The sequence below is a fragment of the Suricata suricatta genome, chromosome 8 (genome assembly GCF_006229205.1).
Source record: "Suricata suricatta isolate VVHF042 chromosome 8, meerkat_22Aug2017_6uvM2_HiC, whole genome shotgun sequence".
Classification (NCBI taxonomy): domain Eukaryota; kingdom Metazoa; phylum Chordata; class Mammalia; order Carnivora; family Herpestidae; genus Suricata; species Suricata suricatta.
The window spans coordinates 9,401,231-9,414,482 of record NC_043707.1 but is presented as its reverse complement, the minus strand read 5'-3'; the positions used below and the strand labels follow the sequence as shown (position 1 = coordinate 9,414,482).

The 13,252-nt window shown below is 49.7% G+C and overlaps 1 protein-coding gene across 1 annotated transcript in view; it reads right to left on the bottom strand.

The window, feature by feature from the left end:
* Positions 1-6,103: 6,103 nt before the first annotated feature.
* The window catches only part of SNX29 (sorting nexin 29), a 173,090-nt gene continuing 165,941 nt past the window's right edge, over positions 6,104-13,252 (bottom strand). The window contains exon 14 of the mRNA XM_029949831.1: positions 6,104-6,155. Within this exon, the coding sequence (XP_029805691.1) occupies positions 6,104-6,155 (52 nt within the window). The remainder of the gene's footprint in view (positions 6,156-13,252) is intronic.

Genomic DNA, 13,252 nt, shown 5'->3' with positions numbered 1-13,252 from the left:
AGCTGATTCATAATGAAAATCAGTACTACCTGCTTCCAGTTCCCGCAAAGTCAAGAGGCTGACATGTGTTGTGCTCTATTCCCTATCAGGCGCTTGGTAATATTCTCTCCATTGACAGAAGCAGGTAGTAAGTCCCATGTACTCAACCTGGGGCATATTCATTTTTACTAACTGCTACATGCATTGAACATTCGGCATTTGCCAGGCATCATGTGAAGTCTTTGTCATCTCACATTTCCAATGTGTTGTCACAACACTCGTTTTACACACAAGGAAGCTGAGGCATAAAGAAGAGAAGCGCTCAGCCCACCCCCCACCCCCATATAAGACCGTATTCTGGAACACAGAACTCAGGCAGTGACAAGACCCTCCTCTACCAAATTCACTCCCCCGGTACACGGGCTGAGGAAAAGAACGTGAGAACCGGGAGGAGGAAACGGCCATGACTTGCCACACGCCTCATACTTTCCCTGGGTCACTTCACCGAGTCAAGCAGGCACTCATTCATCCTTCTGTCACTGGGAAAATGTTTCAGTGTCCATCATGTATTAGGCACAATGACCCAATACTATGCTTCTCAGGTGACCGAGGAAAATTCTCAGGGCACAGATAAGGCCTCTAAGGTCACACGGCCATGGTCAAAGTCAAAAGTAATAAACATTCCCAAGACACAAACCCAGGTCACCCTGTCCCCAAAGCCCAGACGAGCTTTCCTCCATCTCCATTGGTAGGCGAACTTGGTTTCACATCAGTTCCACCCCCCACCACAGGGGGAGCTGCCTCTCCCACATTCACTGCGTGTACTCCTCTCAAACCCGAATGCCTTTATTTATTTTTATTATTGAAGTGGGGAGGGGTGGGGGGGGGCAGGTAAAAGATCTGAAGCAGGCTCTGCACTGACAGCAGAGAGGCTGATGTGGGGCTTGACCTCACAAGCCATGAGATCATGACCTGAGCCAAAGTTGGACACGTCACCAAATGAGCCACCCGGGTGCCAGGAACCCGAGTGCCTTTAAATACCAGAGAACATATCCTCAGTATTACGACAGCTTTAAGATTGATTTCTTTAAAAATATCAACATTTAAATGCTCATCACAAAATAATCAGAATGTTTAAGCAGGAATGGAAAAGTCATCTCAGAGGCCAACATCATGATATCAAGTCCGGTGACATTTTTATGGCTGTCCTATCATACCTCTCTCTAGGCACACACATACATACAAGGTAAATATAATTTCCTCCTGGACAAAACCTTTCTCACACTCTTAGGCTTTTTTCTTTGAAGTCTGTGTTTCTTCACCACTCCACTCGCCATCCGTCCTCGCGGTAACCAACGTGGAAAACCCAATGCGTACATTTCACGTCTCCCCACATGCTCCTGCAGCCACAAGCCCGGCACACTCAAATACCGTCTACTTCGTAAAACCGGCGATTCTAAATCTTGCTGCAACTGGGTGGTCTCGTTTCACGGTTCACCACGGGAAGCTTCTAACTCAACTCAATCCATTTACGGATGGAAATGCCAATCCTTGGTACGATAGGCGCCACACGTTTACGCAGTGTAGAAACTTTAGACTGCCGATCACTGGTTCTGTTTCTGATGCGTCCAACTACCCCTCAGCCCTAGGTTTGCTATTTTGCTTTTCTGCACGTTTGGCAGAATGACTGTCACCAACTGCAGACTCTACCATATACTCAGGCATCCCTTGAAAGTGTAGCACTGATCTTGGAAGCACACCACAGAGGGACCAGACCCCCTCTTAGGGACCCCCTCCCTCCTGAGAGACACCCCCTCACAGATGCTCCCCAAGGCATCTGCGCTCTCCCCACCTGTGATATGAACAGTCAACAGCTTAATCAGAAGCTAAGCAGCCAACAAGCCCTGTAAGGTCTGTGGGAGGCAGAGGGTCCCCGCCCACGTTGACTGCACCCCTTGTTTTCTGGGGTTCCCTGGGCAGGGTCTTGTCACTCATCCCAGCCCATTCCTCATCTCCACATGGGAATTCAAGTCACACAGGATCTGAAAACTCGGGAAAGCTACTGATCTGCATTTCTGTATGGCCTAACGCAACAAGCGTTCTGGGCAGAACGCCCTCCACAAGGTGGAGCACGGGGCTGGTTTAGGCACACAGACAGGCGCACCACGTTCTGGCTTCCCCGGCTCCGGTCCTTGGCACCCAGCACACGGACCGACCCCCAGCCTCCTAGCTCCTCTGCAGCACTGCAGCCAGCACGGAAACGTCTCGCTTTTCTTCTGGTTTGGATCTTTTAATAGTCTCTTAAGACTCTATCTAAAACTTAGATGTGAGGGATAAAAACCAAGGTTTTTAATATAAACGGATTTCCATCAAAATGATGAGAAACTGTGGAAAGCACATCAAACCAGTGATGAACGCCTTTGGGAGCATCAATTCATCCCAGACGATTCTGCAGCAATGAACTTGTCTGCTTTTTGCAGGAAGTTAACACTTTCAGGTCACTGGGAATGAGGTCCTTTTTTTTCAATTTTTATTTTGTAAGAATTAGAGCTTCACATGAAGTTGCAAAGATAATACCAAGAGCTCCTATGCCCTTGGCCCAGTGTCCTCAGTGGTGACAGCTTATGTAATTATGAAGCAACAGCAAAACCAGGAGTGTGACATGGGCAGGACGTGTGTGTGTGTGTGCACGCACTTGTGTGTGGTTCCATCCAGCCCACTACTTTCACCGATGCCCCTAAGAGTCCTCTCCCACAGTGTGGCCCTTATGATGGAAAACAGACTTAAACGGCCATCACAGTCACAGGCCACACCAAGGAGTAAAGTAAGTCAGGCCTAAGAGGGCATAGGAGGCAGGAGGCTATGAAAACCAGGGAGTGCCTGCCTCACCCAAAGTTTTTGTTTTTTGTTTTTTTTAATTTAACACATCACTGGGACACCTGGCTGGCTCAGCCACTTGGAAGAACATGTAACTCTTGATCTCAGGGTCATGGGTTCAAGCCCCACAATGGGTGTAGAGATCACTTTAAACACACACACACACACACACACACGCACGCACGCACGCACGCACGCACGCACTACCAGGCCAAGAAAATAATTCCCAGGCTCTGGACAACTAATTTACAACCAGCTGACAGGACTTTACTTTGTAGCCAGAAGACCCACAGAGAATCTATTATTCTCATTACACAGGTCTATTATGATTATCAAATTAAATATGCCTTTTTATTTGACACCTCAGGAGACAATGGAAGGCATTAGCTGATTAAATGAATCCTGACTATACAAGGGCCCGGAGCCCCTCTGAGCACGTGAAAGGCGGGGGTGGCCAAGCAGGCCCCTTCTCTCCAGTGCCTCCCAGCCACGAGCCCCACTGTCAGGGGCCGGCCAGCCTCAACAGGTAAGGGGCAAGGTGCACAGGGCAGACCAAAGCCTGAGCAGGGCTCCGGGTGCATCAGCTCACAGGCAGTACGTCTCCAGAGCCACCGGGAAGGGGGGGTGGGGAGGGGGACTTAGCCTCTTTGCTCCACCCCCTCCCCCACTTCCACATAGCCCAGAAGGTTCTGCACACAGTCAGTATTCCAACAGACTCCTCTGAGGAATGAGGTCACAGAGCTTTTCCTTGTAGCCTTTTTCTCTTTCACTCCTTCATTTTCTAAAGCTAATACTTCAGGACAAAAAAAACCACCTGCACTACCTAGTCCCTTAAATTGGAGATGTAAAAATCTGCTAAGAAAACTTAAAATGCTAAAAAGTAAGAGGACGCTGCTAGGGAGCAGGCCACCCTCACCTTCTCCTGGGGGTGCATGGAGGCACCCCCACCCTGTCTACACTGGCAACACGTGGCTGGAGCTCCTGGGAGGAGAGCTCTGATCGAGGAGGCAGAGCGGGTTGCCTCCCTGTCCGTTAAGACTGTAGAGCAGCGCCCTCCTCTCCCTTTCAGAGGACTCTCCCCTTCTTTGGCGCTAGGGCACCCACTACTCGGATGAACGTTACCCCACTACACCTAGTTCTCTTCATAACCAACAGTCTATTAAACCCTGGCGTGCCATCCAACGAACCATCTAGAAAAGCTGGGGGTGGGGATGCTGGTGTTGCTAAGAACTGCCTGTGCTCAGACCTTCCAGTGACACAGGCAGCTGCCGCATCCTGAGGGTGTGACCGCTTTCTCCCCGGCCATCCGGGGTGAGTCACTGCTGCTCCAGGTAGAGCTGGGGGCCTGGCACCCTGTTTGGGACCAGCCAGTGATCCACCTGTCAATGGCTGGCCTCTCCCTAAGGATCTGGTCTTTCTGCTGTAACTCATCCTCTGCCTCAAATGGGGGCGGGGGGGGGGGGGAACCCTCGGCCATCACAATGGCAACAATGAGAAAACCACTCAACAGGAAGAAGCAGGGGTAGAGGTTGCACCTGTCAACTCACGGAAGGCCCCCTTCCTCACCCCCTCTTGAGTACTTGGTCTAGTTCTCTCCCCTCCCCAGGGCATTGGAACCAACTCACTCAATCAGTGAGGAAACACACATAGAGAATGAACTAGAACACAATTTTCCAAATGTGGTACATTCCCAAGATCATTTGAGGAGTTCAAACTTCTTTTTTTAATACTTTGTCTTCTAAATGCAATTTTCCATATATTGCAGTAATATAAAGATGCTTTTGGTAACAAGTTTCAAGGTTTTTAACAACCAGTGCATTGAAAGAAAACGAAGGAGAAAATAGTGCAGGGGGCACCTAGGCGTGGCCCCAACCATGAAGCTGATACACAATGACCACAACGTGAAGAGGGTCTTTAATACAGGCAAGTATTTTATTAAGTGCACTTCCTAAGTTGCACTCCAGGGGTGACAAAGGGCATAAAAGAGGACTGGATAAAGAGGGGAACACCGTCCTTCTCTCCCCCCTCACTGCCTCACAGCTCCTAGGAGCCCCCAATGTGTTTGTGCACAATGACCGCCCAGCAACCCCTCCAGGCCTACAGTCTGTGAGATGCTTTAGGTGTTTCTTGAAATTCCTCCGTGCCAGCTCAGAAACGAGAAGCACCTCAGTGCCACGACCTCCTCCAGGCAAACCTGCACGTCGCTCTGAAGAGCCCCGCTTGTATCTACAGCCCAGCAGTGTCTGCCTGGGTGAATCACGCTCTGTTGCTCTCGGAGAGGCTGCAGACGGGCGCCTGTTCAGTCTCCCCAGCAACCACGCAATACGGCTAGTACTATCTTCCAGTGTTAGTACCTACATGTATAGATTAAGAACTCGAGGCTCCGAGAGGTTCAGGAGCCAACCCCAAAAATCACACGGCACGCTCAAGGCAGGGCCACCATTCACTCACAAGCATCTCCAAGTCCTTGTTCTTTTACTTTGTCAACACACAATCTCATTGGATCACCTCAGGAGGTTCGTTTCACTGTGCCCATCTTACAGATGGGAAAGCAGAGGCCCGGGGGGTTGAACCTGAGATTCAAACCCATGTCCCTTGCCTCCCAAGTCTCATGTTGTTCCATATACCTTGAGGGAATAAAGCAAATGGACAGAGTCAAAAACCTCAAGCCCTGAAAGATTCCACTGGACAAGGAGGGCCGACGGGCATGGGTGTGCAGAGGCCCCGGGTCAGACTCCTGGGCTCACGGGACAGGACTCCCCCGCAAGCTGTGTTCCGAGGTGGGCTTCAGAGGTGGACTTTTACAAGGTGCACAGCATGAGCCTCTGCACCCCATCCTCAGACATCTCGTGAACGGAAACGCCAGGTCAGAGGTGCACTTTAGCAAATAGGAATTGACGGCCTCAAGAACTGTACACATTTCCACCCTACAATTCCACTTCTAGGAAACCATGCTCCGTAAATGAGGAGAAGTCTCAAACACACACAAGGATGTGAAGACTAGAAGTGAAAGAAACTGGTTGCAGACTCCATGTCCGAGATGGGGGGTGGATAAACACAGCAAATCTGCCTGTAACGAGACACTGCCGTGATGACAAAGCAGGTGCACCGTGGATGAGCCCTTGTACCATTACATGAACGCAGCATACAGAGGACAAACGCAGCCACCTACGCTAACCCCTTACGTGTACGGTTTGGTATGCGCTTACAGAAATATAGCAACCACAATGTTAACAGGACTCACTTCTCAACGATGCTGTAGCAGACATTTTTTTCTGTCAATATATTTTATCAGTGAACTAGGAGAGAGGAAAAGAAGACTTTAGAAGTATGATTAGATCTAATAGGGGGAAAAACCACCTCCACCTAACCCATCACACTTCGTGGTGACAGACTGAATGGTTTCCCAGAAGATGGGGGTCACGTCAAGGCAGTCACTGCCATCGCTCCCAACGAGCACAGGGCTAGAGGTGCGAACCAGCGAGGCAAGCCAAACAACAGCGCACCCGGTTTGGAAAGGAGGAAGTAAAATGGCCCTGTGGCAGATGACCTGATTTTCTTTACAGCAAATCCCAAGAATCTACAAGCACCCTTATTTTAAGTGAGGTTTTAAAGGTCAGATGCAAAAACTGTATTTCTATACATTAGCAATGAACAAACTAGAAAGCAAAATTCTAAGAGTCATCCACCATAGCTCCAGAAGAGGAAATGGACAGGTATAAATTAAATAAAATACATGCATGAAATGTAGGCTGGAAACTACAGAACACTGATGGAAGAAATCAAAACATAGATATGCATACAAGAAATATCAGATTCACAGATCAGCAGACTCAACATAGTTAAGATATCAATTAGCCAACTGATCCATCAATTTCATGCACTCAAATCCCAGATTGTTTTATAGATATGCCCTACCTGATTCTAAAATATATATGAAAAGGCAAACAAACTAGAATAATCAAAATCATTTTGAAATAGAAGGACAATTTTGGAGGACTCGCATTACCCAATTTTAAGACTATCTATAAAGGTACAGTAATCAAGGAATGTTGTGTAGCAAAATGACAGACCAACAGAACAGAACCAAGAGTACAGAAATAAACTCACAAATTTGGGTAGGTGATTTTTTTTTTTTTTTAAGATTTTACTTTTCAGTAATCTCTGCACCCAACGCTGGGCTCGAACTTACTACTCTGAGTCCAAGAGCTGCACGCTCTACTGACTAAGCCAGCCCGGTGCCCGTGGCCAAGCAATTTCTGACTATGGTACAAAGGTAGCTCAGGAGAATGGTCTTCACAACACTTGGTTTTCGAACAACTACACATCCATTTGCAGAAAAGTCAGCTTCAACTAACACCTCTCACCTTACACAAATATGAACCTAAACCGGAAGATGGATAAACATTAAATGTACAACTCTAATACTTGAGAGAAAATCTGCATGCCTAACCTGGGTCAGGCACAGAGTTCTTCTATTTCACACCAAAAGAATGATTTGTAACAGAAAAGAGAATATTTGACTGGACCTGCTCTGCAAAAGACATTGTCGGCATGAAAAGACCAGCTATGGATTGAGAGAAAATACTTATAAATCATAGAGATGACAAAGGACTTGTACTCAAAACATGTAAAGAACTCTGCAAACTCAAGGAAATACCACCACCCAATAATAAAAGGGGAAAAATGCGGAATATCTTTAAGGAAAGACAATCAAAGCCAGGGAGCGAGCACTACAAACTTCTTAAAACACCTAAAACACTTTCTAAGGACAGTAGTAGTAAGTGCGGGGGAGAAGGTGGAGGAACAGACCCACTCCCCCACTGCGAGCGGAACAGGGGACCACACAGCAGCCCTTTATCCGGTTAAACACATTTGTCAAATGACCCACCAACTCACTTCTGCGGGGTTTTCCTGGAAAAATAAAAATGTATTGTTCATACAAAATTCCTACATGAATGTTTCGAACAGTACTCTTCACAGTCCCCCAAACCTGGAAACCATGGTCCTTCGGCGGGTCAAGAGTTGAATAAACCAGGGCACATCCACACAAAGGGCCGCCCCTCGTCCCACGAGGCCATGCACTGCCGATGAGTAAGCCCTTGGATCAAGCTCAAAACCGTTTGCTAAAACCCGTCTCAACTGGCTACACACTCTATGACTGCATGCACAGGACATTCTAGAAAAGGCCAAATATAGGGGTGGAAGTCCACAGGGGACAAACATGGCAGGGGCAGCAATGACCGCCAAGGGCAAGCAGGTGAACTTTTCTGGAGGCGATGAAAGTATTCTGGGGTGGTAGTGAGGTTACACTCCTCCGTGTAGGTCTTACCACTCCCAACTCTATGTCTTTAAGAAGTGAATTTTACTGTATGCACATTAAGCCCCAAAACCACTTAATATAAAAGAATAAGTTAGGGGCACCTGGGTGGCTCAGTGGCTTGAGCTTCCGGCTTCAGCTCAGGTCATGATCTCAAGGTTCGTGGGTTTGAGCCCCGCGTCGGGCTCTGTGGTGACAGCTACCTCAGAGCCTGGAGCCGGCTTCAGATTCTGTGTCTCCCTCTCTCTCTGACCCTCCCCTGCTCATACTGTCTCTGTCTCTCAAAAATAAATTTTAAAAAATTAAAAAAAAAAAAAAGAAAAGAATAAGTTATGGAGGAGAAGATAGGGCCACGTTCACTACTGGGCCCACCTAAGAGGATCCCCCACTCAGCCCCATTCCAGCATATGGGCACCTAACAAAGACACAATAAAGGCAGAGGTTGCTAATAGTGGGCAGGAAAAAAAAAACAATGTCACCTCCTTTCCATGGTCTCTGTACCTTTTCTTCATATTTTCTGGTTTTTTTTTTAATAAAACACAAACATAAAATTTACTGCCTTCATCTATTTTTTACAGGTTAGTGGTACCAAGACATTCACAGTGCTGTGCTTCCATTTCCAGAACCTTTCAAACCGTACCCACTGAACAACTCCCCAGTCCCACCCCGCTGCCCGCCCCGCCAGCCTCCGGCACCCGCGTCCCACTGCCGGGCTGTGATTCGTGCTCCTTTAGCTTTCAAGGCGAGGACTAACCCGGCGACACCGTCAGCAGTGGCACAGCTCTGAACAGAGCTCGGGGGAAGGAGGCGGCCTGTCGCCCATTCAAAACTCGGTTTGAAACACAGCTCCCAAAACTCGTGAACCAGGATCAAGAGTCATTTTAGGGCCTCTCAACACGACAGGCCCCCAGCCTGGCCTAGGCCCGCTCAGGCCTCCAACGCACAGAGGTCCACACTCCAGGCCTGCTCCACGCCGTCAGAGGTGCTGGACTGAGCGGAAGCCTGAGGCCTCCTTCTGAGATCCTGACTGGACGTTAGAATCCAAGAAAAAGCTCAACTCTCGATTCGACTATTGCACTGCCACCTTTCAGTTCTTTGAAAACTGACTGCTCACGTCCAGCACATAACTTGCCTTAAACTGCGAACAGCAGAACACAGAGTAAGAACAGAGCTGGACAACAGGATCTCGCCCCTACTGAACACTGCATGGGGTCACCACAACCTTCAGTCTGTCCGCCCCTCCTGGTGGGGGGGGGGGGGCGGGGCTGGAGTGTTTGCCGCAAGGAGTGATCAGCTCCTTCTCGGCCCTTCAGCAGGAATTCACGGAGTGCCAGGCACGATGTAAGGAGAAGGGAATGCATCAACAAGCAAAGAAGACAATCCTCTGGCCTCTTGAGCTTCATTTATTTCTCAATTTTATTCTTCCAGTTGAATAGGTAGAGGGTGCGGATGCTGGTGGTTCTTCTAACAAGGTAATCAGAAAGCATCTGCTCAACAAGGGCCAGGTGCAGAGGCGTGAGGCTGCGCAGAACAGACAAGGACCATCGACCCCCCTGGAGCTCATGACGCACTGGGCCAGAAGCGCCAGCCCTGGCAAGCGCGAGCAGAGCACAAGGTCCCCTCCAGCAGGCAACACAGGAAACAAAGTATCTAGAATCAGACAAACCTGGACGCAACTCTCAGATCCAGTCATTGATCTGAGGGGCGCCTGGTTGGCTCAGTCAGTTAGGCATCGGACTTTGGCTCAGGAGGCATCGGAGCTCTGTGGTGACCATTTGGAGACTGGAGCCTGCTTCAGATTCTGTGTCTCCCTCTCTCTCTGCCCCTCCCTCACTTGGGCTCTGACTCTCTCAAAGTAAAAATAAAAATTAAAAAAAGCAATGGTCATGTTTACTTATTTGACAGAGCCAAAGAGCACATGCATGCACAGAAGCCAGGGAGGGGCCAAGACAGAGAAGGACCGTGTGCAGAGCCCGACACAGGGCTTGGTCCCACACACCATGACATCATAATCTGAGCAGAAAACAAGAGTCAGACTCTTAACCAACTAAGCCACATAGGCACCCCTCAGTTCCTACCAGCTCTTTGACACCCAAAGGGCAATGGGGGAGGCAGTGGAAGGTGATGGTGGCAGCAATGGAGGTACTGGCGAGAGCGGGGACACTGGCAAGGGCAGTGACACTAGTAGGCAGGGACACTGGCAAGGCGGTGGCAGTAGCAGAGGCGGTGGCAGCAGCCCCCACTGAAAGCACCTAGAGCTCACCGGGTATCAGGTTCAGTTTGGAACACTGCCAGGACACCACCACGGAGAGGCCCACCGGGGAGGGAGCCAGTCTGCCAGTAGGCAGCTAAGCGTGCTTGGAAGACCGTCCAAGGCTGACTGGTGCCTTGAAATGTCAGCAGCAGTGTGGCCCCGCACCTGACCTGACAGCCTGAGCCACAAGCGCCCAGCCAAGTCGTGTCCAGATTCCTGACCCACAGCAACTAGGCGACAAAATGTGTTGTTTTCATGTGCTACATTTTGGGGCAATTTGTTACAGAACTGCTAACAAATGCTTTGCATATATTCATTTAATCCAAACAATTCTCTGAGGTCCTTTTATCCTGACTTTGGAACAGAGGTAAGAACAAAAGAGGACAAGTAACGTGCCCAAGGTGACCGACTCCTCTGACGTGTCTCTCATCTGTCACCGTCACGGTCTCGCAGTCAGGGCAATGTCTAAGGAAACGTGCGTGGCCAGAATGCAGGTTCTGATTCAGAGCACCCGGAGTGGGGGCCGAGAGTCCACACATCTACCAAGCCCCCAGGGGATGCCAGCGCTGCCAGACTCTGGCACACACTTGGAGTAGGAAGTTCTGCTCAGAGGAACCAACCTGTGTCTGGCCTGGTCCTAAGACTCAGGGCAGCAAAGGCAGCTGAAGCAGGGGAGGGATCCTGATGGACCCCAAACTATGAATTTCATTCAGCCAATAAAAGGTGGTAAGCAGGGAAACAACATGGTACGTGAGAAAAAGGAAAAAAAAAAAGCGAGTGATACAAACAAGTCTAAAGACCATAAAGAAAGTGGCAACGGTGGTGACAGAGGAGACAGAAGTATTCAGCCATTCTTCTGCAGGATTCCAGAATGACTTGCCAACCCCCACCCCCCACCCCCCATCCCCAAATGCGCCCGGCCGGCCACCCTGCAGTTTTCTTTAAAAGCACCAGCAACGGAGGCCAATCACGGAGGAGGTGGCAAGCACCTCTCCAACAGCTCCCAGTGACTGCAATAATTAATGTTTGTAAGTGAAAGCAATTACGCCTGCCCCAAAGTCAGAATAAACAACCAGCAACCCCAGACAGCACTACTCAAAGGATAATTACTCAAAAGAAAACCGAGGAACTTGGTAAGTGCATTTGGTAATTCACAGGCATCAAAACATCACAGTAAGACACAGCTACAGGAATTGTGCGTCCGCCAGCCCGAGGCTCAAGCGAGGCCGCCTCCATCAGCTCTCCGCTGGGTACCACGTAGGCACTCACCATAGCCACACCCGAATACTGAAAGAATGTGGCTAAGTGGCCAGGCTAGTCAAAATGGTGATGACTGTCCCAAGTGGCCACCAACAAAAGGTAGGAAGGGTGGCATCAATCATTGGGCTTTGGGGTATTAATAGCCACTCTTCAGCACTCAAGGTCAAGCTCACTGCAAAACTACTCCAAGCAGAAAAACCATTTCTTTCCTAATTGTGTGTGCTTCCCTGTGAGTCTCCTCACCAATTTCAGCTCCCCCCACCTTTTGGGGGGCATTATACTCTCTCAGGCCTGTTGCTAGGGAACGAGCTCAGGACACGTCCCCATGCCCCCAAAATCTACCACTTTGGCATGCTGCTTATCTTGAACTGAAGGCAATCTAGAAGGGGGGGCCCAAGAGAACTTTTGCCACTCCCTTAACTACAGTGAAGAACCTCACTTGGAGAGTCTCTGCAGAATAAGGGGTACTAGCAAAGTTAACTCTTTCCTGCGTGACCCATCTGCATGGCAGGGCAAACACCTGTTCTTCTCACCGCCCTGTGAGTTCCACTCCTTTCCCTTCAAGTCCTAGAGCCCCACCCCCTCGTCCTTAGTTCACCACGACACACACACCTCATTATGCCCATCTTTGGAATTTCCATTCTGTGTGAATTCCCTGTATGTACACTACTGTACAGTATTTTCTCTGCCAATCTGTCTCTCATCCATTTTATTCCCAGTCCAGCTAGAAGGACCCTTGAAGAAGAAGGAATTCTGCTCCCTGGCACCAGGATGAGCACGTGCAGGTCTCCCCTGTTGTCACAGGATAGTTGTGCACTCACACCCTCTGCCATCTTCACCACATGGAAGTCGATGACACGAGAAGCTAACACTTGTCCAGCACTGACTGGCACAGCAGAGGAGGGGACGAGGGTCAGCTAGCGTTTTTAGATCCGTCATTCTCCTTGTAGCTAACAAGCAGGCGAGCAGCAGGACCAGGACCCAGATCTGGGCAATGTGACCAGAGAGCCGGAAGCTGAGCACTCCTCTCTGCAGCCTTCGTAACGCCATGAACAAATACAAACAGTTCTGGGAGGATAAACTCAGGCAGCCAGCCGGCACCCAGGCGGGGAGGGGGTTAGAGATGGCCATCCGAGGCCATCGCGGGAGGCCTGTTCTAGGCTTCCATGCAGGCTCTTGGTCGCTGCAACACACAGTCTCTTCAAGCGGGCCCTACCCCCATCCCCTCCTCCTGCAGCTGCCCAGGGCCACCAGAGCAGCTCAGATAACCATCACACAGAACCCTACCCCCACCCCTGGGATTTGGCAAACAGCTCATCACAGTCACCCACACCAGCCAGGCTACTCCTGACACCTGTGCCTAGCCAAGGTTGATCCGAGCCTCTGTCTACACAACTCTCACATCTGTCCTAGGTCCCTGGTGAACACTCCAGGTTTTGCAAGAGTCTCCTCAAAGGCATATTCTCTCTGAAGCCCTTCTTCCCCACACCAGGGGTTTGTGAGTACCATTCTTCGGTCCTCACCACATTCCAGAGAAGCTTCCCTCCGGCCCAGTAGAACCC